At 59.6% G+C, this 26,660-nt stretch overlaps 1 protein-coding gene, 1 long non-coding RNA gene and 1 pseudogene across 2 annotated transcripts in view; all 3 read left to right on the top strand.

Annotated features, from left to right (window-relative positions):
* On the top strand, positions 1-26,660 carry LOC116438809 (annotated as a pseudogene).
* The window catches only part of LOC116438802, a 42,424-nt gene continuing 24,119 nt past the window's right edge, over positions 8,356-26,660 (top strand). The window contains 5 exon segments of the mRNA XM_032097804.1: positions 8,356-8,640; positions 9,994-10,223; positions 11,787-11,960; positions 13,321-13,550; positions 20,834-21,063. Coding sequence (XP_031953695.1) covers positions 10,046-10,223; positions 11,787-11,960; positions 13,321-13,550; positions 20,834-21,063 — 812 coding nt within the window. The 5' untranslated portion in view covers positions 8,356-8,640; positions 9,994-10,045.
* LOC116438815 lies at positions 13,732-14,657 on the top strand. The gene is made up of 2 exons (XR_004237934.1): positions 13,732-13,768; positions 13,825-14,657. It is a non-coding gene; the product is annotated as an uncharacterized LOC116438815 (long non-coding RNA).

The following is a 26,660-nucleotide window of genomic DNA, read 5'->3' as shown; positions in this document are numbered from 1 at the left end:
GAGGAGCAGGAAGAGGAAAAGCAGCAGGGGAAGCTTGGGGTCGGCGGCCGCTGTGTCCGCCGCGGCGCCGGGAGCATCCCGCAGGTGAGCGGGGAGGGGGAGCTCGGCCCAAATCCCTCGGGGGTTGCCCCAAAGCTTGGGGTCGCCGTCGTTTTCAGGCTCGGGCAGGAAGGGGCGGGTGAGCAGCAGGGCCTCGGGGTAGGGCACGTCCGGGGCGGCTCTGGGGGTGCGCCCCCGCTCTCGGGGGGCTTCTGGCTCAGCAGCAGCAGCAGCAGCAGCGTCGTGAGGGTGCGGCCGGAGCCCTCGGAGGTGAGCTGGGCGGGCCCCCGGGTCGGGGGGTTTAGGGGAGGGGGTTTGGGGGAGGCTTGGGAGGTTGTGGGGGTGTTTCTGTGGGGGTTGAGGGGTTTTGGGGGTGATTTTTAGGGGTAACTGGGTTCCTTTTGGTGGTGACTTAAAGGGGGTGTGGGGGTTAGTGGCGATTTTAGTGGTTGGAGGAGGGGTTATGGGGCTTTTAGCGAGGTTTTTGGTGTCTGACAATGTGGCAGCGCCCGTAGATTGGAATTGATCCCTTTCTGGGAGGTGTTTTTTTTGGTGGATCAGTACTTGGCAGCCGTGTTTGCCTTGTTTGGGTCCATTTCTGGCATCCCTATTGGGGTTCTTATTTGGCATCCGCATTGCCTTTAATAGCTCTCTTTCTGGCAGCCCCCATTTGGAATCAATATTTGGCAGCCCCCTTTGATTTGAAAAGCTCTCTTTTTGGCAGCCTCCTGAAGTCACTATTTTGCAGCCCCCGTTGACTATGATAGCTCCCTTTCTGGCAGCCCCCCCAGACTCTTTATTTGGCACCCCATTGATTGTAACGGGTCCTTTTTTGGGGTTGGGGTACCTGAAGGAGCAGCCCCAGTGTGCTGGGGTGTTTGCGGGTGTTTGGGGAGGTTTGTGGTACGTGCAGGACCAGCCCCAGCGCGTTGTGGTGTCTTGGGGTGCAGAGCACCTTTTTCCCCTCACGTTTCCCGCCCTTTTTCCCCCTCACGTTTCCCGCCCTTTTTCCCCTCACGTTTCCCGCCCTTTTTCCCCTCACATTTCCCGCCCTTTTTTCCCCTCACGTTTCCCGCCCTTTTCTCCCCTCACGTTTCCCGCCCTTTTTTCCCTCAGAAGCTCACCCCAAATCCCTCGGGGGGTCCCCAAGCAGCGTTTTCCTTTGGGGGGTGTTTGGAGCTCGCAGCTTCCAGAATGGAGCCCCAAATCTCTTTGTGGGTCCCTGGCAGGGTTTCATTTTGGCACGGGGGCGATGTTTGGATCCTTTGGGACCCCAAAGCTGAGCCGCAAATGGCGCTTTGGGGGATATTTTGGGGGCTCCGTGCCGGTGCCGGGGTGGGAGGGGGACATCGGTCTTGGGGTCCCCCAGGAGAGCGGTGGAGGGGAACGCCGGGAGCCCCGGGATGGGGTGAGGGGAGAGGGGCGATCCCGGAGCTGGGGGACCCCCGGCAGCCCGGAGAGGGGGAGAGCCTGGATAAGGGGGGACCCCTGGGATTGCTGGAAGCCCGGAGCAGAGAACCAGGGGAGAAGGGACCCCTGGGAGCCCCAAAACCCCCCGGATCATCCCTGAGTGGGACCATGGAGAGGGGGAAGCCCAGGAGCCGTGGGACCCCGATGAGGCCAGGGAAAGGAGAGTCCCAGGACCCCAAAGTGGAGAGATCAGAGAGGGGCAACTGGTGGGAGGGTTTTTGGGCTGAATCGTGGTGGTTTGGGGTTTTCATGGACACAAAAGCCCCGGAGACTCCCAGAGATGGACCTGGTCAGGAGGAACCCGCAGCCCAAGGCACTCAGCCCTTGTTTTTCCCCCCAGCCCAGGATTTGTCATTCCCAAGGCGTGGCCGGATGGAGGAGGAGGAAAAGTCCCAGAGATCCCCCCCGAGGAGGGGCTGCAAACGCAGCCCAGAGAGATCCAAGGAGGAAAGAGCCCCCCTGGGCCAGGAAGGCGTCCGGAGATCCAGGCAGAGCTCAGAGGTGGGGGAGAAGGCTCAGGGCGGGGAGCAGCCCCACAAGTGCTTGGAGTGTGGGAAGGGCTTCAGGTGGATCTGCAAGCTGAGGAAACACCAGAGGATCCACACCGAAGACTGGCCCCACAAGTGCTTGGAGTGTGGGAAGAGGTTCGGAAAGAACTCCCAGCTGAGCCAGCATCAGAGGATGCACACTGGGGAAAAGCCCTACGAGTGTGGGGAGTGTGGGAAGAGTTTCAGCTCCAGCTCCAACCTGGTCATCCACCAGAGGATCCACACTGGGGAATGGCCCTACAAGTGTGGGGAGTGTGGGAAGGCCTTCAGGACCAGCTCCCTGCTGATTAAACACCAGAGGATCCACACTGGGGAAAAGCCCTACAAGTGTGGGGAGTGTGGGAAGAGCTTCAGCTCCAGCTCCAACCTCGTCAGCCACAAGAGGATCCACACCGGGGAATGGCCCTACAAGTGTGGGGAGTGTGGGACGGGCTTCAGCCAGAGCTCCCACCTGGTCAGCCACCAGAGGATCCACACTGGGGAAAAGCCCTTCGAGTGTGGGGAGTGTGGGAAGAGCTTCAGAATCAGCTCCAGCTTGATTAAACACCAGAGCATCCACACCGGAGAGAGGCCCCACGAGTGTGGGGAATGTGGGAAGAGCTTCAGAGACAGCTCCAGCCTGACTGAACACCAGAGGATCCACACTGGAGAGAGGCCCTACGAGTGTGGGGAGTGTGGGATGTCCTTTGGGCAGAGCTCCTACCTGAGGGTACACCAGAGGATCCACACCGGGGAAAAGCCCTACGAGTGTGGGGAGTGTGGGAAGAGCTTCAGGACCAACTCCTGTCTGATGCAGCACCAGAGGATCCACACTGGGGAAAAGCCCTACAAGTGCAGCGAGTGTGGGAAGAGCTTCAGACTGAGATCTACCTGGGTCACCCACCAGAGGATCCACACTGGGGAAAAGCCCTACAAGTGCTTGGAATGTGGGATGGGCTTCAGAGACAGCTCCAAGCTGCTGGGACACCAGAGCACTCACACTGGGGAATGGCCCCACAACTGCTGGGAATGTGGGAAAGGCTTCAGCTACAAATGCCAGCTGATTAAACACCGGAGGATCCACACCGGGTAACGGCGCTACAAGTGTGAGGAGTGTGGGAAGGGCTTCAGCCGGAGCTCCGACCTGAGGGCACACCAGAGGATCCACACTGGGGAGAGGCCCTACGAGTGTGGGGAGTGTGGGAAGAGGTTTCAGAGCAGCTCCCTCCTCCTCAAACATGGGCGCGTTCACAGGAATGAGAGGCCCTTCCGCTGCCCCGACTGCAGGATGGGCTTCAAGCACAGCTCCAGCCTCAGCAGGCACCGGCACCTCCACACCGGGAGAGGCCCTACGAGTGTCCCGATTGCGGGAAGAGCTTCTCACAGATCTCTCATTTGGCCCGACACCACCAGAGCCATCGGTAAGGGCAGCCCCGCGAGTGCCCCGAGTGCGGGAAGAGCTTCGTGCGCTGCTCCAGCTCCATCCCCCGTGGGAGGGTCGGCACTGGATGATCCCCAGTGACCCCTGTGGGGCAGAGCCCTGGTGACCCCCGTTCCGGGTGATCCGCGCTGGGTGGGGGGAAGGTGTTGGAGAGATTTCTTTGCCTTCTCCTTGTGCTGCTGGGATTTGGTTGGGAGAAAATTCCCTCCGTGTGCCCAGGCTGGGTCTGGTGTGCCCGTGCCACTTGAAAGGGTTCAAATCATTGTACCTGTGCGAGTATAAGATACAGGGTAAAAGTTAGCAAATATTGGCCACAAGCTTAAGGCACAGAATGTAACTTGGCAAGAAACGGGGAACAAACGTCACAGAAATGATGAACAAAGCTTGCTGAGAGCAGTCGAGAAACTGCTGAAGCAGCCAAGGAGAGCCTGTGCATGCCTAGGGGAGAAAGGTGCAAAGAGAAAGTGCAAAGGGAGGAAGATTGTGGCAGCTGGGGGGTGATGGGGGTCGGAGGAACTTTTATTACCTGTTCTGGTTCTTATCTGTTCCCAATAAAGCTTCCCAGTTCGGCCCGGTGCCGTTTCTTGGGGGGCGGTGGGGAAGGACTTGGGGGTGGGGGCAGAAGCCGGGGATGGATCGGGAATGGGGACCCCCGTGTGTTCCCCCCGTGTCACCCCGCTCTGGGGGGGCCTTGGGAGGCAGCTGAACCCCACCCCGGCACCCAGCGAAGCCCAAAAGGCGCCGGGACCCCCCTGAGAAGAAGGAGCGGGAGAAGGGCCGGAGAGAAGAGGAGAAGCAGGCGGAATTAGGAAGAGGAGGTGCAGGAAGAGGAAAAGCAGCAGGGGAAGCTTGGGGTCGGCGGCCGCTGTGTCCGCCGCGGCGCCGGGAGCATCCCGCAGGTGAGCGGGGAGGGGGAGCTCGGCCCAAATCCCTCGGGGGTTGCCCCAAAGCTTGGGGTCGCCGTCGTTTTCAGGCTCGGGCAGGAAGGGGCGGGTGAGCAGCAGGGCCTCGGGGTAGGGCACGTCCGGGGCGGCTCTGGGGGTGCGCCCCCGCTCTCGGGGGGCTTCTGGCTCAGCAGCAGCAGCAGCAGCGTCGTGAGGGTGCGGCCGGAGCCCTCGGAGGTGAGCTGGGCGGGCCCCCGGGTCGGGGGGTTTAGGGGAGGGTGTTTGGGGGAGGCTTGGGAGGTTGTGGGGGTGTTTCTGTGGGGGTTGAGGGGTTTTGGGGGTGATTTTTAGGTGTAACTGGGTTCCTTTTGGTGGTGACTTAAAGGGGGTGTGGGGATAAGTGGCGATTTTAGTGGTTGGAGGAGGGGTTATGGGGCTTTTAGCGAGGTTTTTGGTGTCTGACAATGTGGCAGCGCCCGTAGATTGGAATTAATCCCTTTCTGGGAGGTGTTTTTTTTGGTGGATCAGTACTTGGCAGCCGTGTTTGCCTTGTTTGGGTCCATTTCTGGCATCCCTATTGGGCTTATTATTTGGCATCCGCATTGCCTTTAATAGCTCTCTTTCTGGCAGCCCCCATCTGGAATCAATATTTGGCAGCCCCCTTTGATTTGAAAAGCTCTCTTTTTGGCAGCCTCCTGAAGTCACTATTTTGCAGCCCCCGTTGACTATGATAGCTCCCTTTCTGGCAGCCCCCCCAGACTCTTTATTTGGCACCCCATTGATTGTAACGGGTCCTTTTTTGGGGTTGGGGTACCTGAAGGAGCAGCCCCAGTGTGCTGGGGTGTTTGCGGGTGTTTGGGGAGGTTTGTGGTACGTGCAGGACCAGCCCCAGCGCGCTGTGGTGTCTTGGGGTGCAGAGCACCTTTTTCCCCTCACGTTTCCCGCCCTTTTCCCCCTCACGTTTCCCGCCCTTTTCCCCCTCACGTTTCCCGCCCTTTTTCCCCTCACATTTCCCGCCCTTTTTTCCCCCTCACGTTTCCCGCCCTTTTTTCCCTCAGAAGCTCACCCCAAATCCCTCGGGGGGTCCCCAAGCAGCGTTTTCCTTTGGGGGGTGTTTGGAGCTCGCAGCTTCCAGAATGGAGCCCCAAATCTCTTTGTGGGTCCCTGGCAGGGTTTCATTTTGGCACGGGGGCGATGTTTGGATCCTTTGGGACCCCAAAGCTGAGCCGCAAATGGCGCTTTGGGGGATATTTTGGGGGCTCCGTGCCGGTGCCGGGGTGGGAGGGGGACATCGGTCTTGGGGTCCCCCAGGAGAGCGGTGGAGGGGAACGCCGGGAGCCCCGGGATGGGGTGAGGGGAGAGGGGCGATCCCGGAGCTGGGGGACCCCCGGCAGCCTGGAGAGGGGGAGAGCCTGGATAAGGGGGGACCCCTGGGATTGCTGGAAGCCCGGAGCAGAGAACCAGGGGAGAAGGGACCCCTGGGAGCCCCAAAACCCCCCGGATCATCCCTGAGTGGGACCATGGAGAGGGGGAAGCCCAGGAGCCGTGGGACCCCGATGAGGCCAGGGAAAGGAGAGTCCCAGGACCCCAAAGTGGAGAGATCAGAGAGGGGCAACTGGTGGGAGGGTTTTTGGGCTGAATCGTGGTGGTTTGGGGTTTTCATGGACACAAAAGCCCCGGAGACTCCCAGAGATGGACCTGGGCAGGAGGAACCCGCAGCCCAAGGCACTCAGCCCTTGTTTTTCCCCCCAGCCCAGGATTTGTCATTCCCAAGGCGTGGCCGGATGGAGGAGGAGGAAAAGTCCCAGAGATCCCCCCTGAGGAGGGGCTGCAAACGCAGCCCAGAGAGATCCAAGGAGGAAAGAGCCCCCCTGGGCCAGGAAGGCGTCCGGAGATCCAGGCAGAGCTCAGAGGTGGGGGAGAAGGCTCAGGGCGGGGAGCAGCCCCACAAGTGCTTGGAGTGTGGGAAGGGCTTCAGGTGGATCTGCAAGCTGAGGAAACACCAGAGGATCCACACCGAAGACTGGCCCCACAAGTGCTTGGAGTGTGGGAAGAGGTTCGGAAAGAACTCCCAGCTGAGCCAGCATCAGAGGATGCACACTGGGGAAAAGCCCTACGAGTGTGGGGAGTGTGGGAAGAGCTTCAGCTCCAGCTCCAACCTGGTCATCCACCAGAGGATCCACACTGGGGAATGGCCCTACAAGTGTGGGGAGTGTGGGAAGGCCTTCAGGACCAGCTCCCTGCTGATTAAACACCAGAGGATCCACACTGGGGAAAAGCCCTACAAGTGTGGGGAGTGTGGGAAGAGCTTCAGCTCCAGCTCCAACCTCGTCAGCCACAAGAGGATCCACACCGGGGAATGGCCCTACAAGTGTGGGGAGTGTGGGACGGGCTTCAGCCAGAGCTCCCACCTGGTCAGCCACCAGAGGATCCACACTGGGGAAAAGCCCTTCGAGTGTGGGGAGTGTGGGAAGAGCTTCAGAATCAGCTCCAGCTTGATTAAACACCAGAGCATCCACACCGGAGAGAGGCCCCACGAGTGTGGGGAATGTGGGAAGAGCTTCAGAGACAGCTCCAGCCTGACTGAACACCAGAGGATCCACACTGGAGAGAGGCCCTACGAGTGTGGGGAGTGTGGGATGTCCTTTGGGCAGAGCTCCTACCTGAGGGTACACCAGAGGATCCACACCGGGGAAAAGCCCTACGAGTGTGGGGAGTGTGGGAAGAGCTTCAGGACCAACTCCTGTCTGATGCAGCACCAGAGGATCCACACAGGGGAAAAGCCCTACAAGTGCAGCGAGTGTGGGAAGAGCTTCAGACTGAGATCTACCTGGGTCACCCACCAGAGGATCCACACTGGGGAAAAGCCCTACAAGTGCTTGGAATGTGGGATGGGCTTCAGAGACAGCTCCAAGCTGCTGGGACACCAGAGCACTCACACTGGGGAATGGCCCCACAACTGCTGGGAATGTGGGAAAGGCTTCAGCTACAAATGCCAGCTGATTAAACACCGGAGGATCCACACCGGGTAACGGCGCTACAAGTGTGAGGAGTGTGGGAAGGGCTTCAGCCGGAGCTCCGACCTGAGGGCACACCAGAGGATCCACACTGGGGAGAGGCCCTACGAGTGTGGGGAGTGTGGGAAGAGGTTTCAGAGCAGCTCCCTCCTCCTCAAACATGGGCGCGTTCACAGGAATGAGAGGCCCTTCCGCTGCCCCGACTGCAGGATGGGCTTCAAGCACAGCTCCAGCCTCAGCAGGCACCGGCACCTCCACACCGGGAGAGGCCCTACGAGTGTCCCGATTGCGGGAAGAGCTTCTCACAGATCTCTCATTTGGCCCGACACCACCAGAGCCATCGGTAAGGGCAGCCCCGCGAGTGCCCCGAGTGCGGGAAGAGCTTCGTGCGCTGCTCCAGCTCCATCCCCCGTGGGAGGGTCGGCGCTGGATGATCCCCAGTGACCCCCGTGGGGCAGAGCCCTGGTGACCCCCGTTCCGGGTGATCCGCGCTGGGTGGGGGGAAGGTGTTGGAGAGATTTCTTTGCCTTCTCCTTGTGCTGCTGGGATTTGGTTGGGAGAAAATTCCCTCCGTGTGCCCAGGCTGGGTCTGGTGTGCCCGTGCCACTTGAAAGGGTTCAAATCATTGTACCTGTGCGAGTATAAGATACAGGGTAAAAGTTAGCAAATATTGGCCACAAGCTTAAGGCACAGAATGTAACTTGGCAAGAAACGGGGAACAAACGTCACAGAAATGATGAACAAAGCTTGCTGAGAGCAGTCGAGAAACTGCTGAAGCAGCCAAGGAGAGCCTGTGCATGCCTAGGGGAGAAAGGTGCAAAGAGAAAGTGCAAAGGGAGGAAGATTGTGGCAGCTGGGGGGTGATGGGGGTCGGAGGAACTTTTATTACCTGTTCTGGTTCTTATCTGTTCCCAATAAAGCTTCCCAGTTCGGCCCGGTGCCGTTTCTTGGGGGGCGGTGGGGAAGGACTTGGGGGTGGGGGCAGAAGCCGGGGATGGATCGGGAATGGGGACCCCCGTGTGTTCCCCCCGTGTCACCCCGCTCTGGGGGGGCCTTGGGAGGCAGCTGAACCCCACCCCGGCACCCAGCGAAGCCCAAAAGGCGCCGGGACCCCCCTGAGAAGAAGGAGCGGGAGAAGGGCCGGAGAGAAGAGGAGAAGCAGGCGGAATTAGGAAGAGGAGGTGCAGGAAGAGGAAAAGCAGCAGGGGAAGCTTGGGGTCGGCGGCCGCTGTGTCCGCCGCGGCGCCGGGAGCATCCCGCAGGTGAGCGGGGAGGGGGAGCTCGGCCCAAATCCCTCGGGGGTTGCCCCAAAGCTTGGGGTCGCCGTCGTTTTCAGGCTCGGGCAGGAAGGGGCGGGTGAGCAGCAGGGCCTCGGGGTAGGGCACGTCCGGGGCGGCTCTGGGGGTGCGCCCCCGCTCTCGGGGGGCTTCTGGCTCAGCAGCAGCAGCAGCAGCAGCAGCAGCGTCGTGAGGGTGCGGCCGGAGCCCTCGGAGGTGAGCTGGGCGGGCGCCCGTGTCGGGGGGTTTAGGGGAGGGGGTTTGGGGGAGGCTTGGGAGGTTGTGGGGGTGTTTATGTGAGGATTGAGGGGTTTGGGGGGGGGGAGTTAGGTGTAACTGGGTTATTTTGGTGGTGACTTAAAGGGGGTGTGGGCATTTGGGGCTATTTTAGTGGTTGGGGGAGGGATTATGGAGGTTTGGTGTGGTTTTTTGCGTCTCACAATGTGGCAGTGCCCATAGATTGGAATTGATCCCTTTCTGGCCGGTCTTTTTTTTTGGGATCAGTACTTGGCAGGCCTGTTTGCCTTGTTTGGATCCATTTCTGGCATCCCTTTTGGGGTTATTATTTGGCATCCGCATTGCCTTTAATAGCTCTCCTTCTGGCAGCCCTCATTTGAATCACTTTGGCAGCCTCCTGAAGTCACTATTTTGCAGCCCCCGTTGACTATAACAGATCCCTTTCTGGCAGCCCCCCCAGACTCTTTATTTGGCACCTCATTGATTGTAACGGGTCCTTTTTTGGGGTTGGGGTACCTGAAGGAGCAGCCCCAGTGTGCTGGGGTGTTTGGGGGTGTTTGGGGAGGTTTGTGGTACGTGCAGGACCAGCCCCAGCGCGCTGTGGTGTCTTGGGGTGCAGAGCACCTTTTTCCGCTCACGTTTCCCGCCCTTTTTTCCCTCACGTTTCCCGCCCTTTTTCCCCCTCAGCTTTCCTGCCCTTTTTCCCCTCACGTTTCCCGCCCCTTTTTTCCCTCACGTTTCCCGCCCTTTTTCCCCCTCACGTTTCCCGCCCTTTTTCCCCTCACGTTTCCCGCCCTTTTTCCCCCTCACGTTTCCCGCCCTTTTTCCCCTCATGTTTCCCGCCCTTTTTCCCCCTCACGTTTCCCGCCCTTTTTCCCCTCACGTTTCCCGCCCTTTTTCCCCCCTCACGTTTCCCGCCCTTTTTTCCCCTCACGTTTCCCGCCCTTTTTTCCCCTCACGTTTCCCGCCCTTTTTTCCCCTCACGTTTCCCGCCCTTTTTCCCCTCACATTTCCAACTCCAGTCCCTCCATTTTCCCCAATGCTTTTCCCCTCACATTCCCACTCTTTCTCAACCATATTTCCCCTGTTTTTCTTCTCTAGTTTCCCGCCCTTTTTCCCTCCCGTTTTCACCTCTTTCCCACCCCACTGGGACATGGAGGACACGGCACCAAGGCCCCGAACGCTGCCCCACAGCCCCCCCGGCCCCGCCCCGGGCAGGAGGTCACGGAAGCTGTTCCCGTCGTGTTGCCGATGCAGTGGAAGCCGACGGTTCGTGCCGGCATGTTCACCCCCATGGCGAAGGTCTCGGTGGCGAACAGCACCTGGGGCAGGTATGGGGCAGGTTTGGGGCAGTCTGGGTGCGGTTTGGGGCTGGTTTTTTGGGGCAGCTTTTGGGTCAGTTTGGAGCAGTTTTGGGTGAGGTTTGGGGCAGGCTTTTGGGGCAGGTTTAGGTGAGGTTTGGGGACGGTTTTGGGGGGCAGGTTTAGGTAGGGTTTGGGGCAGGTTTTTAGGGCTGGTTTTTGGGGCAGGTTTGGGGCCAGTTTAGAGCAGTTTTGGGTGAGGTTTCGGGCAGTTTTTGGGGCTGGTTTAGTTGAGGTTTGGGGCAGGTTCAGGTGAGGTTTGGGGCACGTTTTTGGGGCAGGTGTAGGTAAGGTTTGGGGCAGGTTTTTGGGGCAGGTTTGGGTGAGGTTTGGGGCAGGTTTTTGGGGCAGTTTTGGGTGAGGTTTGGGGCAGGTTTAGGGGAGGTTTGGGGCAGGTTTAGGTGAGGTTTGGGGCCGGTTTTTGGGGCAGGTTTGGGGCAGGTTTTTGGGGCAGGTTTGGGTGAGGTTTGGGGCAGGTTTTTGGGACAGGTTTAGGGGAGGTTTGGGGCAAGTTTAGGTGAGGTTTGGGGCAGGTTTTTGGGCAGGTTTAGGTGAGGTTTGGGGCAGGTTTTTGGGGCAGGTTTGGGTCTCACCCCTGCGTGCTGAAGGCCCCGCCCGGGCCCAGCAGCTAGAACAGCCGGTGCCGCGTCCGGGCACTGTTCCCGGAGAACAGGAAATGCTCCAGCGGCACCGGGCGCTGCGGGGTGCTCAGCACCCGCACTCAGCGCCGCTTCGTGCGCCTGGAAGGCAGCAAAATGCCGTGGGATTGGGAAAACACGGGATGGGAGCAGTGAAAGGGATCCCCCCATCCCCCGTGTCCGCAGTGCCACCGTCACCCCCCAGCCCAGAGCCCCCCCAGCCACCTCAGGGCCACGCGGGGAGCCTCAGCACCCCCAGATGCCCACGGCCCCTCAGGGGTGCCCAGCGCCCCCAGAGCTGGGTGGGGGGAAGGTGGTGGAGAGATTTCTTTGCCTTCTCCTTGTGCTGCTGGGATTTGGTTGGGAATAAATTCCCTCCGTGTGCCCAGGCTGGGTCTGGTGTGCCCGTGCCACTTGAAAGGGTTCAAATCATTGTACCTGTGCGAGTATAAGATACAGGGTAAAAGTTAGCAAATATTGGCCACAAGCTTAAGGCACAGAATGTAACTTGGCAAGAAACCGGGAACAAACGTCACAGAAATGATGAACAAAGCTTGCTGAGAGCAGTCGAGAAACTGCTGAAGCAGCCAAGGAGAGCCTGTGCATGCCTAGGGGAGAAAGGTGCAAAGAGAAAGTGCAAAGGGAGGAAGATTGTGGCAGCTGGGGGGTGATGGGGGTCGGAGGAATTTTTATTACCTGTTCTGGTTCTTATCTGTTCCCAATAAAGCTTCCCAGTTCGGCCCGGTGCCGTTTCTTGGGGGGCGATGGGGAAGGACTTGGGGGTGGGGGCAGAAGCCGAGGATGGATCGGGAATGGGGACCCCCGTGTGTTCCCCCCGTGTCACCCTGCTCTGGGGGGGCCTTGGGAGGCAGCTGAACCCCACCCCGGCACCCAGCGAAGCCCAAAAGGCGCCGGGACCCCCCTGAGAAGAAGGAGCGGGAGAAGGGCCGGAGAGAAGAGGAGAAGCAGGTGGAATTAGGAAGAGGAGGTGCAGGAAGAGGAAAAGCAGCAGGGGAAGCTTGGGGTCGGCGGCCGCTGTGTCCGCCGCGGCGCCGGGAGCATCCCGCAGGTGAGCGGGGAGGGGGAGCTCGGCCCAAATCCCTCGGGGGTTGCCCCAAAGCTTGGGGTCGCCGTCGTTTTCAGGCTCGGGCAGGAAGGGGCGGGTGAGCAGCAGGGCCTCGGGGTAGGGCACGTCCGGGGCGGCTCTGGGGGTGCGCCCCCGCTCTCGGGGGGCTTCTGGCTCAGCAGCAGCAGCAGCAGCAGCAGCAGCAGCAGCAGCAGCAGCGTCGTGAGGGTGCGGCCGGAGCCCTCGGAGGTGAGCTGGGCGGGCCCCCGTGTCGGGGGGTTTAGGGGAGGGTGTTTGGAGGAGGCTTGGGAGGTTGTGGGGGTGTTTCTGTGGGGGTTGAGGGGTTTTGGGGGTGATTTTTAGGGGTAACTGGGTTATTTTGGTGGTGACTTAAAGGGGGTGTGGGGGTTAGTGGCGATTTTAGTGGTTGGAGGAGGGGTTATGGGGCTTTTAGCGAGGTTTTTGGTGTCTGACAATGTGGCAGCGCCCGTAGATTGGAATTGATCCCTTTCTGGGAGGTCTTTTTTTGTTGAATCACTATTTGTCAGGCCTGTTTGCCTTGTTTGGGTCCATTTCTGGCATCCCTTTTGGGGTTAATATTTGGCATCCGCATTGCTTTAATAGCTCTCTTTCTGGCAGCCCCTTTAAATCACTATTTGGCAGTCACCATTGACTTGAACGCATCCCTTTCTGGCAACCCCCTGAAGTCAGTGTTCTGCAGCCTCATTGACTTTAAGGTATCCCTTTCTGGCTTTGTCTCCTTATTTGGCACCCCATTGATTGTAACGGGTCCTTTTTTGGGTTTGGGGTACCTGAAGGAGCAGCCCCAGTGTGCTGGGGTGTTTGCGGGTGTTTGGGGATGTTTGTGGTACGTGCAGGACCAGCCCCAGCGCGTTGTGGTGTCTTGGGGTGCAGAGCACCTTTTTTCCCTCACGTTTCCCGCCCTTTTCCCCCTCACGTTTCCCGCCCTTTTCCCCCTCACGTTTCCCACCCTTTTCCCCTCACGTTTCCCGCCCTTTTTCCCCTCACGTTTCCCGCCCTTTTCCCCTCACGTTTCCCGCCCCTTTTTTCCCTCACGTTCCCGCCCTTTTTCCCCTCATATTTCCCGCCCTTTTTCCCCCTCACGTTTCCCGCCCTTTTCCCCCTCACGTTTCCCGCCCTTTTTTCCCCTCACGTTTCCCGCCCTTTTTCCCCTCACGTTTCCCGCCCTTTTCCCCTCGTATTTCCCGCCCTTTTCCCCCTCACGTTTCCCGCCCTTTTTCCCCCTCACATTTCCAACTCCAGTCCCTCCATTTTCCCCAATGCTTTTCCCCTCACATTCCCACTCTTTCTCAACCATTTTTCCCCTGTTTTTCTTCTCTAGTTTCCCGCCCTTTTTCCCTCCCGTTTTCGCCTCTTTCCCACTCCACTGGGACATGGAGGACACGGCACCATGGCCCCGAACGCTGCCCCACAGCCCCCCCGGCCCCGCCCCGGGCAGGAGGTCACGGAAGCTGTTCCCGTCGTGTTGCCGATGCAGTGGAAGCCGACGGTTCGTGCCGGCATGTTCACCCCCATGGCGAAGGTCTCGGTGGCGAACAGCACCTGGGGCAGGTATGGGGCAGGTTTGGGGCAGTCTGGGTGCGGTTTGGGGCTGGTTTTTGGGGCAGCTTTTGGGTCAGTTTAGAGCAGTTTTGGGTGAGGTTTGGGGCCGGTGTTTGGGGCAGGTTTAGGTGAGGTTTGGGGCAGGTTTTTGGTGCAGGTTTAGGTGAGGTTTGGGGCACGTTTTTGGGGCAGGTTTGGGTGAGGTTTGGGGCCGGTTTTTGGGACAGGTTTAGGGGAGGTTTGGGGCAGGTTTAGGTGAGGTTTGGGGCATGTTTTTGGGCAGGTTTAGGTGAGGTTTGGGGCAGGTTTTTGGGGCAGGTTTGGGTCTCACCCCTGCGTGCTGAAGGCCCCGCCCGGGCCCAACAGCTGGAACAGCCGGTGCCGCGTCCGGGCGCTGTTCCCGGAGAACAGGAAATGCTCCAGCGGCACCGGGCGCTGCGGGGTGCTCAGCACCCGCACTCAGCGCCGCTTCGTGCGCCTGGAAGGCAGCAAAATGCCGTGGGATTGGGAAAACACGGGATGGGAGCAGTGAAAGGGATCCCCCCATCCCCCGTGTCCGCAGTGCCACCGTCACTCCCCAGCCCATAGCCCCCCCAGCCACCTCAGGGCCACGCGGGGAGCCCCAGCACCCCCAGATGCCCACGGCCCCTCAGGGGTGCCCAGCGCCCCCAGAGCTGGGTGCGGGGAAGGTGGTGGAGAGATTTCTTTGCCTTCTCCTTGTGCTGCTGGGATTTGGTTGGAAATAAATTCCCTCCGTGTGCCCAGGCTGGGTCTGGTGTGCCCGTGCCACTTGAAAGGGTTCAAATCATTGTACCTGTGCGAGTATAAGATACAGGGTAAAAGTTAGCAAATATTGGCCACAAGCTTAAGGCACAGAATGTAACTTGGCAAGAAACGGGGAACAAACGTCACAGAAATGATGAACAAAGCTTGCTGAGAGCAGTCGAGAAACTGCTGAAGCAGCCAAGGAGAGCCTGTGCATGCCTAGGGGAGAAAGGTGCAAAGAGAAAGTGCAAAGGGAGGAAGATTGTGGCAGCTGGGGGGTGATGGGGGTCGGAGGAATTTTTATTACCTGTTCTGGTTCTTATCTGTTCCCAATAAAGCTTCCCAGTTCGGCCCGGTGCCGTTTCTTGGGGGGCGATGGGGAAGGACTTGGGGGTGGGGGCAGAAGCCGGGGATGGATCGGGAATGGGGACCCCCGTGTGTTCCCCCCGTGTCACCCCGCTCTGGGGGGGCCTTGGGAGGCAGCTGAACCCCACCCCGGCACCCAGCGAAGCCCAAAAGGCGCCGGGACCCCCCTGAGAAGAAGGAGCGGGAGAAGGGCCGGAGAGAAGAGGAGAAGCAGGTGGAATTAGGAAGAGGAGGTGCAGGAAGAGGAAAAGCAGCAGGGGAAGCTTGGGGTCGGCGGCCGCTGTGTCCGCCGCGGCGCCGGGAGCATCCCGCAGGTGAGCGGGGAGGGGCAGCTCGGCCCAAATCCCTCGGGGGTTGCCCCAAAGCTTGGGGTCGCCGTCGTTTTCAGGCTCGGGCAGGAAGGGGCGGGTGAGCAGCAGGGCCTCGGGGTAGGGCACGTCCGGGGCGGCTCTGGGGGTGCGCCCCCGCTCTCGGGGGGCTTCTGGCTCAGCAGCAGCAGCAGCAGCAGCGTCGTGAGGGTGCGGCCGGAGCCCTCGGAGGTGAGCTGGGCGGGCGCCCAGGTCGGGGGGTTTAGGGGAGGGGGTTTGGGGGAGGCTTGGGAGGTTGTGGGGGTGTTTCTGTGGGGGTTGAGGAGTTTTGGGGGTGATTTTTAGGTGTAACTGGGTTCCTTTTGGTGGTGACTTAAAGGGGGTGTGGGGATAAGTGGCGATTTTAGTGGTTGGAGGAGGGGTTATGGGGCTTTTAGCGAGGTTTTTGGTGTCTGACAATGTGGCAGCGCCCGTAGATTGGAATTGATCCCTTTCTGGGAGGTCTTTTTTTTTGTTGAATCACTATTTGTCAGGCCTGTTTGCCTTGTTTGGGTCCATTTCTGGCATCCCTTTTGGAGTTATTATTTGGCATCCGCATTGCCTTTAATAGCTCTCTTTCTGGCAGCCCCCATTTGGAATCAATATTTGGCAGCCCCCTTTGATTTGAAAAGCTCTCTTTTTGGCAGCCTCCTGAAGTCACTATTTTGCAGCCCCCGTTGACTATGATAGCTCCCTTTCTGGCAGCCCCCCCAGACTCTTTATTTGGCACCCCATTGATTGTAACGGGTCCTTTTTTGGGGTTGGGGTACCTGAAGGAGCAGCCCCAGTGTGCTGGGGTGTTTGCGGGTGTTTGGGGAGGTTTGTGGTACGTGCAGGACCAGCCCCAGCGCGTTGTGGTGTCTTGGGGTGCAGAGCACCTTTTTCCCCTCACGTTTCCCGCCCTTTTTCCCCTCACGTTTCCCGCCCTTTTTCCCCTCTCGTTTCCCGCCCTTTTTCCCCTCTCGTTTCCTGCCCTTTTTCCCCTCACGTTTCCCGCCCTTTTCTCCCCTCACGTTTCCCACCCTTTTTTCCCTCAGAAGCTCACCCCAAATCCCTCGGGGGGTCCCCAAGCAGCGTTTTCCTTTGGGGGGTGTTTGGAGCTCGCAGCTTCCAGAATGGAGCCCCAAATCTCTTTGTGGGTCCCTGGCAGGGTTTCATTTTGGCACGGGGGCGATGTTTGGATCCTTTGGGACCCCAAAGCTGAGCCGCAAATGGCGCTTTGGGGGATATTTTGGGGGCTCCGTGCCGGTGCCGGGGTGGGAGGGGGACATCGGTCTTGGGGTCCCCCAGGAGAGCGGTGGAGGGGAATGCCGGGAGCCCCGGGATGGGGTGAGGGGAGAGGGGCGATCCCGGAGCTGGGGGACCCCCGGCAGCCTGGAGAGGGGGAGATCCTGGATAAGGGAGGACCCCTGGGATTGCTGGAAGCCCGGGACCCCTGGGAGCCCCAAAACCCCCCCGGATCATCCCTGAGCGGGACCATGGAGAGGGGGAAGCCCAGGAGCCGTGGGACCCCGATGAGGCCAGGGAAAGGAGAGTCCCAGGACCCCAAAGTGGAGAGATCAGAGAGGGGCAACTGGTGGGAGGGTTTTTGGGCTGAATCGTGGTGGTTTGGGGTTTTCATGGACACAAAAGCCCCGGAGACTCCCAGAGATGGACCTGGTCAGGAGGAACCCGCAGCCCAAGGCACTCAGCCCTTGTTTTTCCCCCCAGCCCAGGATTTGTCATTCCCAAGGCGTGGCCGGATGGAGGAGGAGGAAAAGCCCCGGAGTTCCCCCCCGAGGAGGGGCTGCAAACGCAGCCCAGAGAGATCCAAGGAGGAAAGAGCCCCCCTGGGCCAGGAAGGCGTCCGGAGATCCAGGCAGAGCTCAGAGGTGGGGGAGAAGGCTCAGGGCGGGGAGCAGCCCCACAAGTGCTTGGAGTGTGGGAAGGGCTTCAGGTGGATCTGCAAGCTGAGGAAACACCAGAGGATCCACACCGAAGACTGGCCCCACAAGTGCTTGGAGTGTGGGAAGAGGTTCGGAAACAACTCCCAGCTGAGCCAGCATCAGAGGATGCACACTGGGGAAAAGCCCTACAAGTGTGGGGAGTGTGGGAAGAGCTTCAGCTCCAGCTCCAACCTGGTCATCCACCAGAGGATCCACACTGGGGAATGGCCCTACAAGTGTGGGGAGTGTGGGAAGGCCTTCAGGACCAGCTCCCTGCTGATTAAACACCAGAGGATCCACACTGGGGAAAAGCCCTACAAGTGTGGGGAGTGTGGGAAGAGCTTCAGCTCCAGCTCCAACCTCGTCAGCCACAAGAGGATCCACACCGGGGAATGGCCCTACAAGTGTGGGGAGTGTGGGACGGGCTTCAGCCAGAGCTCCCACCTGGTCAGCCACCAGAGGATCCACACTGGGGAAAAGCCCTTCGAGTGTGGGGTGTGGGAAGAGCTTCAGAATCAGCTCCAGCTTGATTAAACACCAGAGCATCCACACCGGAGAGAGGCCCCACGAGTGTGGGGAATGTGGGAAGAGCTTCAGAGACAGCTCCAGCCTGACTGAACACCAGAGGATCCACACTGGAGAGAGGCCCTACGAGTGTGGGGAGTGTGGGATGTCCTTTGGGCAGAGCTCCTACCTGAGGGTACACCAGAGGATCCACACCGGGGAAAAGCCCTACGAGTGTGGGGAGTGTGGGAAGAGCTTCAGGACCAACTCCTGTCTGATGCAGCACCAGAGGATCCACACTGGGGAAAAGCCCTACAAGTGCTTGGAATGTGGGATGGGCTTCAGAGACAGCTCCAAGCTGCTGGGACACCAGAGCACTCACACTGGGGAATGGCCCCACAACTGCTGGGAATGTGGGAAAGGCTTCAGCTACAAATGCCAGCTGATTAAACACCGGAGGATCCACACCGGGTAACGGCGCTACAAGTGTGAGGAGTGTGGGAAGGGCTTCAGCCGGAGCTCCGACCTGAGGGCACACCAGAGGATCCACACTGGGGAGAGGCCCTACGAGTGTGGGGAGTGTGGGAAGAGGTTTCAGAGCAGCTCCCTCCTCCTCAAACATGGGCGCGTTCACACGGATGAGAGGCCCTTCCGCTGCCCCGAATGCAGGAAGAGGCTTCAAGCACAGCTCCAGCCTCAGCAGGCACCGGCACCTCCACACCGGGAGAGGCCCTACGAGTGTCCCAATTGCGGGAAGAGCTTCTCACAGATCTCTCATTTGGCCCGACACCACCAGAGCCATCGGTAAGGGCAGCCCCGCGAGTGCCCCGAGTGCGGGAAGAGCTTCGTGCGCTGCTCCAGCTCCATCCCCCGTGGGAGGGTCGGCGCTGGATGATCCCCAGTGACCCCCGTGGGGCAGAGCCCTGGTGACCCCCGTTCCGGGTGATCCGCGCTGGGTGGGGGGAAGGTGTTGGAGAGATTTCTTTGCCTTCTCCTTGTGCTGCTGGGATTTGGTTGGGAGAAAATTCCCTCCGTGTGCCCAGGCTGGGTCTGGTGTGCCCGTGCCACTTGAAAGGGTTCAAATCATTGTACCTGTGCGAGTATAAGATACAGGGTAAAAGTTAGCAAATATTGGCCACAAGCTTAAGGCACAGAATGTAACTTGGCAAGAAACCGGGAACAAACGTCACAGAAATGATGAACAAAGCTTGCTGAGAGCAGTCGAGAAACTGCTGAAACTGCAGCCAAGGAGAGCCTGTGCATGCCTAGGGGAGAAAGGTGCAAAGAGAAAGTGCAAAGGGAGGAAGATTGTGGCAGCTGGGGGGTGATGGGGGTCGGAGGAACTTTTATTACCTGTTCTGGTTCTTATCTGTTCCCAATAAAGCTTCCCAGTTCGGCCCGGTGCCGTTTCTTGGGGGGCGATGGGGAAGGACTTGGGGGTGGGGGCAGAAGCCGGGGATGGATCGGGAATGGGGACCCCCGTGTGTTCCCCCCGTGTCACCCCGCTCTGGGGGGGCCTTGGGAGGCAGCTGAACCCCACCCCGGCACCCAGCGAAGCCCAAAAGGCGCCGGGACCCCCCTGAGAAGAAGGAGCGGGAGAAGGGCCGGAGAGAAGAGGAGAAGCAGGCGGAATTAGGAAGAGGAGGTGCAGGAAGAGGAAAAGCAGCCGGGGAAGCTTGGGGTCGGCGGCCGCTGTGTTCCGCCGCGGCGCCGGGAGCATCCCGCAGGTGAGCGGGGAAGGGGGAGCTCGGCCCAAATCCCTCGGGGGTTGCCCCAAAGCTTGGGGTCGCTGTCGTTTTCAGGCTCGGGCAGGAAGGGGCGGGTGAGCAGCAGGGCCTCGGGGTAGGGCACGTCCGGGGCGGCTCTGGGGGTGCGCCCCCGCTCTCGGGGGGCTTCTGGCTCAGCAGCAGCAGCAGCAGCGTCGTGAGGGTGTGGCCGGAGCCCTCGGAGGTGAGCTGGGCGGGCGCCCGGGTCGGGGGGTTTAGGGGAGGGGGTTTGGGGGAGGCTTGGGAGGTTGTGGGGGTGTTTATGTGAGGATTGAGGGGTTTGGGGGGGGGGAGTTAGGTGTGACTGGGTTATTTTGGTGGTGACTTAAAGGGGGTGTGGGGGTTAGTGGCGATTTTAGTGGTTGGGGGAGGGATTATGGAGGTTTGGTGTGGTTTTTTGCGTCTCACAATGTGGCAGTGCCCATAGATTGGAATTGATCCCTTTCTGGCCGGTCTTTTTTTTTGGGATCAGTACTTGGCAGGCCTGTTTGCCTTGTTTGGATCCATTTCTGGCATCCCTTTTGGAGTTATTATTTGGCATCCGCATTGCCTTTAATAGCTCTCCTTCTGGCAGCCCCCATTTGAATCACTTTGGCAGCCTCCTGAAGTCACTATTTTGCAGCCCCCGTTGACTATGATAGATCCCTTTCTGGCAGCCCCCCCAGACTCTTTATTTGGCACCTCATTGATTGTAACGGGTCCTTTTTTGGGGTTGGGATGCCTGAAGGAGCAGCCCCAGTGTGCTGGGGTGTTTGCGGTTGTTTGGGGAGGTTTGTGGTACGTGCAGGACCAGCCCCAGCGCATTGTGGTGTCTTGGGGTGCAGAGCACCTTTTTCCGCTCACGTTTCCCGCCCTTTTTCCCCTCACGTTTCCCGCCCTTTTTCCCCCTCAGCTTTCCTGCCCTTTTTCCCCTCACGTTTCCCGCCCCTTTTTTCCCTCACGTTTCCCGCCCTTTTTCCCCCTCACGTTTCCCGCCCTTTTTCCCTCACGTTTCCCGCCCTTTTTCCCCCTCACATTTCCCGCCCTTTTTCCCCCTCAGCTTTCCCGCCCCTTTTTCCCCTCACGTTTCCCGCCCTTTTTCCCCCTCACGTTTCCCGCCCTTTTTTCCCCTCACGTTTCCCGCCCTTTTTCCCCTCACGTTTCCCGCCCTTTTTTCCCCTCACGTTTCCCGCCCTTTTTTCCCCTCACGTTTCCCGCCCTTTTTCCCCTCACGTTTCCCACCTTTCCCCCTCACGTTTCCCGCCCTTTTTCCCCCTCACGTTTCCCGCCCTTTTTCCCCCCTCACATTTCCCGCCCTTTTGAGGTCATGTTTCCCACCCTTTTTCCCCTCACATTTCCCCCATTTTTCCCCCTCATTTTCCCACCCTTTTCCCCTTCATGTTTCCCGCCCTTTTTCCCCTCACGTTTCCCGCCCTTTTTTCCCCTCACGTTTCCCGCCCTTTTTCCCCTCACGTTTCCCGCCCTTTTTTCCCCTCACGTTTCCCGCCCTTTTTTCCCCTCACGTTTCCCGCCCTTTTTCCCCTCACATTTCCAACTCCAGTCCCTCCATTTTCCCCAATGCTTTTCCCCTCACATTCCCACTCTTTCTCAACCATATTTCCCCTGTTTTTCTTCTCTAGTTTCCCGCCCTTTTTCCCTCCCGTTTTCGCCTCTTTCCCACCCCACTGGGACATGGAGGACACGGCACCATGGCCCCGAACGCTGCCCCACAGCCCCCCCGGCCCCGCCCCGGGCAGGAGGTCACGGAAGCTGTTCCCGTCGTGTTGCCGATGCAGTGGAAGCCGACGGTTCGTGCCGGCATGTTCACCCCCATGGCGAAGGTCTCGGTGGCGAACAGCACCTGGGGCAGGTATGGGGCAGGTTTGGGGCAGTCTGGGTGCGGTTTGGGGCTGGTTTTTGGGGCAGCTTTTGGGTCAGTTTAGAGCAGTTTTGGGTGAGGTTTGGGGCAGGCTTTTGGGGCAGGTTTAGGTGAGGTTTGGGGACGGTTTTGGGGGGCAGGTTTAGGTAGGGTTTGGGGCAGGTTTTTAGGGCTGGTTTTTGGGGCAGGTTTGGGGCCAGTTTAGAGCAGTTTTGGGTGAGGTTTCGGGCAGTTTTTGGGGCTGGTTTAGTTGAGGTTTGGGGCAGGTTCAGGTGAGGTTTGGGGCACGTTTTTGGGGCAGGTGTAGGTAAGGTTTGGGGCAGGTTTTTGGGGCAGGTTTAGGTGAGGTTTGGGGCAGGTTTTTGGGGCAGTTTTGGGTGAGGTTTGGGGCAGGTTTTTGGGGCAGGTTTAGGGGAGGTTTGGGGCAGGTTTAGGTGAGGTTTGGGGCCGGTTTTGGGGGGCAGGTTTAGGTAAGGTTTGGGGCAGGTTTTTAGGGCTGGTTTTTGGGGCAGGTTTGGGGCCAGTTTAGAGCAGTTTTGGGTGAGGTTTAGAGCAGTTTTGGGTGAGGTTTGGGGCCGGTGTTTGGGGCAGGTTTAGGTGAGGTTTGGGGCAGGTTTTTGGTGCAGGTTTAGGTGAGGTTTGGGGCACGTTTTTGGGGCAGGTTTGGGTGAGGTTTGGGGCAGGTTTTTGGGACAGGTTTAGGGGAGGTTTGGGGCAGGTTTAGGTGAGGTTTGGGGCAGGTTTTTGGGCAGGTTTAGGTGAGGTTTGGGGCAGGTTTTTGGGGCAGGTTTGGGTCTCACCCCTGCGTGCTGAAGGCCCCGCCCGGGCCCAGCAGCTGGAACAGCCGGTGCCGCGTCCGGGCGCTGTTCCCGGAGAACAGGAAATGCTCCAGCGGCACCGGGCGCTGCGGGGTGCTCAGCACCCGCACTCAGCGCCGCTTTGTGCGCCTGGAAGGCAGCAAAATGCCGTGGGATTGGGAAAAACACGGGATGGGAGCAGTGAAAGGGATCCCCCCATCCCCCGTGTCCGCAGTGCCACCGTCACCCCCCAGCCCAGAGCCCCCCCAGCCACCTCAGGGCCACGCGGGGAGCCCCAGCACCCCCAGATGCCCACGGCCCCTCAGGGGTGCCCAGCGCCCCCAGAGCTGGGTGGGGGGAAGGTGGTGGAGAGATTTCTTTGCCTTCTCCTTGTGCTGCTGGGATTTGGTTGGGAATAAATTCCCTCCGTGTGCCCAGGCTGGGTCTGGTGTGCCCGTGCCACTTGAAAGGGTTCAAGTCATTGTACCTGTGCGAGTATAAGATACAGGGTAAAAGTTAGCAAATATTGGCCACAAGCTTAAGGCACAGAATGTAACTTGGCAAGAAACGGGGAACAAACGTCACAGAAATGATGAACAAAGCTTGCTGAGAGCAGTCGAGAAACTGCTGAAACTGCAGCCAAGGAGAGCCTGTGCATGCCTAGGGGAGAAAGGTGCAAAGAGAAAGTGCAAAGGGAGGAAGATTGTGGCAGCTGGGGGGTGATGGGGGTCGGAGGAACTTTTATTACCTGTTCTGGTTCTTATCTGTTCCCAATAAAGCTTCCCAGTTCGGCCCGGTGCCGTTTCTTGGGGGGCGATGGGGAAGGACTTGGGGGTGGGGGCAGAAGCCAGGGGATGGATCGGGAATGGGGACCCCCGTGTGTTCCCCCCGTGTCACCCCGCTCTGGGGGGGCCTTGGGAGGCAGCTGAACCCCACCCCGGCACCCAGCGAAGCCCAAAAGGCGCCGGGACCCCCCTGAGAAGAAGGAGCGGGAGAAGGGCCGGAGAGAAGAGGAGAAGCAGGTGGAATTAGGAAGAGGAGGTGCAGGAAGAGGAAAAGCAGCAGGGGAAGCTTGGGGTCGGCGGCCGCTGTGTCCGCCGCGGCGCCGGGAGCATCCCGCAGGTGAGCGGGGAGGGGGAGCTCGGCCCAAATCCCTCGGGGGTTGCCCCAAAGCTTGGGGTCGCCGTCGTTTTCAGGCTCGGGCAGGAAGGGGCGGGTGAGCAGCAGGGCCTCGGGGTAGGGCACGTCCGGGGCGGCTCTGGGGGTGCGCCCCGCTCTCGGGGGGCTTCTGGCTCAGCAGCAGCAGCAGCAGCAGCAGCAGCAGCAGCGTCGTGAGGGTGCGGCCGGAGCCCTCGGAGGTGAGCTGGGCGGGCGCCCGGGTCGGGGGGTTTAGGGGAGGGGGTTTGGGGGAGGCTTGGGAGGTTGTGGGGGTGTTTCTGTGGGGATTGAGGGGTTTTGGGGGTGATTTTTAGGGGTAACTGGGTTCCTTTTGGTGGTGACTTAAAGGGGGTGTGGGGGTTAGTGGCGATTTTAGTGGTTGGAGGAGGGGTTATGGGGGTTTGTTGTGGTTTTTGGTGTCTGACAATGTGGCAGCGCCCGTAGATTGGAATTGATCCCTTTCTGGCAGGCCTTTTTTTTGGGGGGGGCATCACTATTTGTCAGGCCTGTTTGCCTTGTTTGGGTCCATTTCTGGCATCCCTATTGGGCTTATTATTTGGCATCCGCATTGCCTTTAATAGCTCTCTTTCTGGCAGCCCCCATTTGGAATCAATATTTGGCAGCCCCCTTTGATTTGAAAAGCTCTCTTTTTGGCAGCCTCCTGAAGTCACTATTTTGCAGCCCCTGTTGACTATGACAGATCCCTTTCTGGCAGCCCCCCCAGACTCTTTATTTGGCACCTCATTGATTGTAATGGGTCCTTTTTTGGGGTTGGGGTACCTGAAGGAGCAGCCCCAGTGTGCTGGGGTGTTTGCGGGTGTTTGGGGAGGTTTGTGGTACGTGCAGGACCAGCCCCAGCGCGTTGTGGTGTCTTGGGGTGCAGAGCACCTTTTTCCCCTCACGTTTCCCGCCCTTTTTCCCCTCACGTTTCCCGCCCTTTCTCCCCCTCACGTTTCCCGCCCTTTTCCCCCTCACATTTCCCGCCCTTTTTTCCCCTCACATTTCCCGCCCTTTTTTCCCCTCACATTTCCCGTCCTTTTTTCCCCTCACGTTTCCCGCCCTTTTCTCCCCTCACGTTTCCCACCCTTTTTTCCCTCAGAAGCTCACCCCAAATCCCTCGGGGGGTCCCCAAGCAGCGTTTTCCTTTGGGGGGTGTTTGGAGCTCGCAGCTTCCAGAATGGAGCCCCAAATCTCTTTGTGGGTCCCTGGCAGGGTTTCATTTTGGCACGGGGGCGATGTTTGGATCCTTTGGGACCCCAAAGCTGAGCTGCAAATGGCGCTTTGGGGGATATTTTGGGGGCTCCGTGCCGGTGCCTGGGTGGGAGGGGGACATCGGTCTTGGGGTCCCCCAGGAGAGCGGTGGAGGGGAATGCCGGGAGCCCCGGGATGGGGTGAGGGGAGAGGGGCGATCCCGGAGCTGGGGGACCCCCGGCAGCCTGGAGAGGGGGAGATCCTGGATAAGGGAGGACCCCTGGGATTGCTGGAAGCCCGGGACCCCTGGGAGCCCCAAAACCCCCCCGGATCATCCCTGAGCGGGACCATGGAGAGGGGGAAGCCCAGGAGCCGTGGGACCCCGATGAGGCCAGGGAAAGGAGAGTCCCAGGACCCCAAAGTGGAGAGATCAGAGAGGGGCAACTGGTGGGAGGGTTTTTGGGCTGAATCGTGGTGGTTTGGGGTTTTCATGGACACAAAAGCCCCGGAGACTCCCAGAGATGGACCTGGTCAGGAGGAACCCGCAGCCCAAGGCACTCAGCCCTTGTTTTTCCCCCCAGCCCAGGATTTGTCATTCCCAAGGCGTGGCCGGATGGAGGAGGAGGAAAAGCCCCGGAGTTCCCCCCCGAGGAGGGGCTGCAAACGCAGCCCAGAGAGATCCAAGGAGGAAAGAGCCCCCCTGGGCCAGGAAGGCGTCCGGAGATCCAGGCAGAGCTCAGAGGTGGGGGAGAAGGCTCAGGGCGGGGAGCAGCCCCACAAGTGCTTGGAGTGTGGGAAGGGCTTCAGGTGGATCTGCAAGCTGAGGAAACACCAGAGGATCCACACCGAAGACTGGCCCCACAAGTGCTTGGAGTGTGGGAAGAGGTTCGGAAACAACTCCCAGCTGAGCCAGCATCAGAGGATGCACACTGGGGAAAAGCCCTACAAGTGTGGGGAGTGTGGGAAGAGCTTCAGCTCCAGCTCCAACCTGGTCATCCACCAGAGGATCCACACTGGGGAATGGCCCTACAAGTGTGGGGAGTGTGGGAAGGCCTTCAGGACCAGCTCCCTGCTGATTAAACACCAGAGGATCCACACTGGGGAAAAGCCCTACAAGTGTGGGGAGTGTGGGAAGAGCTTCAGCTCCAGCTCCAACCTCGTCAGCCACAAGAGGATCCACACCGGGGAATGGCCCTACAAGTGTGGGGAGTGTGGGACGGGCTTCAGCCAGAGCTCCCACCTGGTCAGCCACCAGAGGATCCACACTGGGGAAAAGCCCTTCGAGTGTGGGGAGTGTGGGAAGAGCTTCAGAATCAGCTCCAGCTTGATTAAACACCAGAGCATCCACACCGGAGAGAGGCCCCACGAGTGTGGGGAATGTGGGAAGAGCTTCAGAGACAGCTCCAGCCTGACTGAACACCAGAGGATCCACACTGGAGAGAGGCCCTACGAGTGTGGGGAGTGTGGGATGTCCTTTGGGCAGAGCTCCTACCTGAGGGTACACCAGAGGATCCACACCGGGGAAAAGCCCTACGAGTGTGGGGAGTGTGGGAAGAGCTTCAGGACCAACTCCTGTCTGATGCAGCACCAGAGGATCCACACTGGGGAAAAGCCCTACAAGTGCTTGGAATGTGGGATGGGCTTCAGAGACAGCTCCAAGCTGCTGGGACACCAGAGCACTCACACTGGGGAATGGCCCCACAACTGCTGGGAATGTGGGAAAGGCTTCAGCTACAAATGCCAGCTGATTAAACACCGGAGGATCCACACCGGGTAACGGCGCTACAAGTGTGAGGAGTGTGGGAAGGGCTTCAGCCGGAGCTCCGACCTGAGGGCACACCAGAGGATCCACACTGGGGAGAGGCCCTACGAGTGTGGGGAGTGTGGGAAGAGGTTTCAGAGCAGCTCCCTCCTCCTCAAACATGGGCGCGTTCACACGGATGAGAGGCCCTTCCGCTGCCCCGAATGCAGGAAGAGCTTCAAGCACAGCTCCAGCCTCAGCAGGCACCGGCACCTCCACACCGGGAGAGGCCCTACGAGTGTCCCAATTGCGGGAAGAGCTTCTCACAGATCTCTCATTTGGCCCGACACCACCAGAGCCATCGGTAAGGGCAGCCCCGCGAGTGCCCCGAGTGCGGGAAGAGCTTCGTGCGCTGCTCCAGCTCCATCCCCCGTGGGAGGGTCGGCGCTGGATGATCCCCAGTGACCCCCGTGGGGCAGAGCCCTGGTGACCCCCGTTCCGGGTGATCCGCGCTGGGTGGGGGGAAGGTGTTGGAGAGATTTCTTTGCCTTCTCCTTGTGCTGCTGGGATTTGGTTGGGAGAAAATTCCCTCCGTGTGCCCAGGCTGGGTCTGGTGTGCCCGTGCCACTTGAAAGGGTTCAAATCATTGTACCTGTGCGAGTATAAGATACAGGGTAAAAGTTAGCAAATATTGGCCACAA

The sequence above is a fragment of the Corvus moneduloides genome, unplaced genomic scaffold, assembly GCF_009650955.1.
Source record: "Corvus moneduloides isolate bCorMon1 unplaced genomic scaffold, bCorMon1.pri scaffold_118_arrow_ctg1, whole genome shotgun sequence".
In the NCBI taxonomy this organism is placed as follows: Eukaryota; Metazoa; Chordata; class Aves; order Passeriformes; family Corvidae; genus Corvus; species Corvus moneduloides.
Note: the sequence above shows the minus strand (reverse complement) of the source record. Positions and strands in the feature narration are given on the sequence as shown.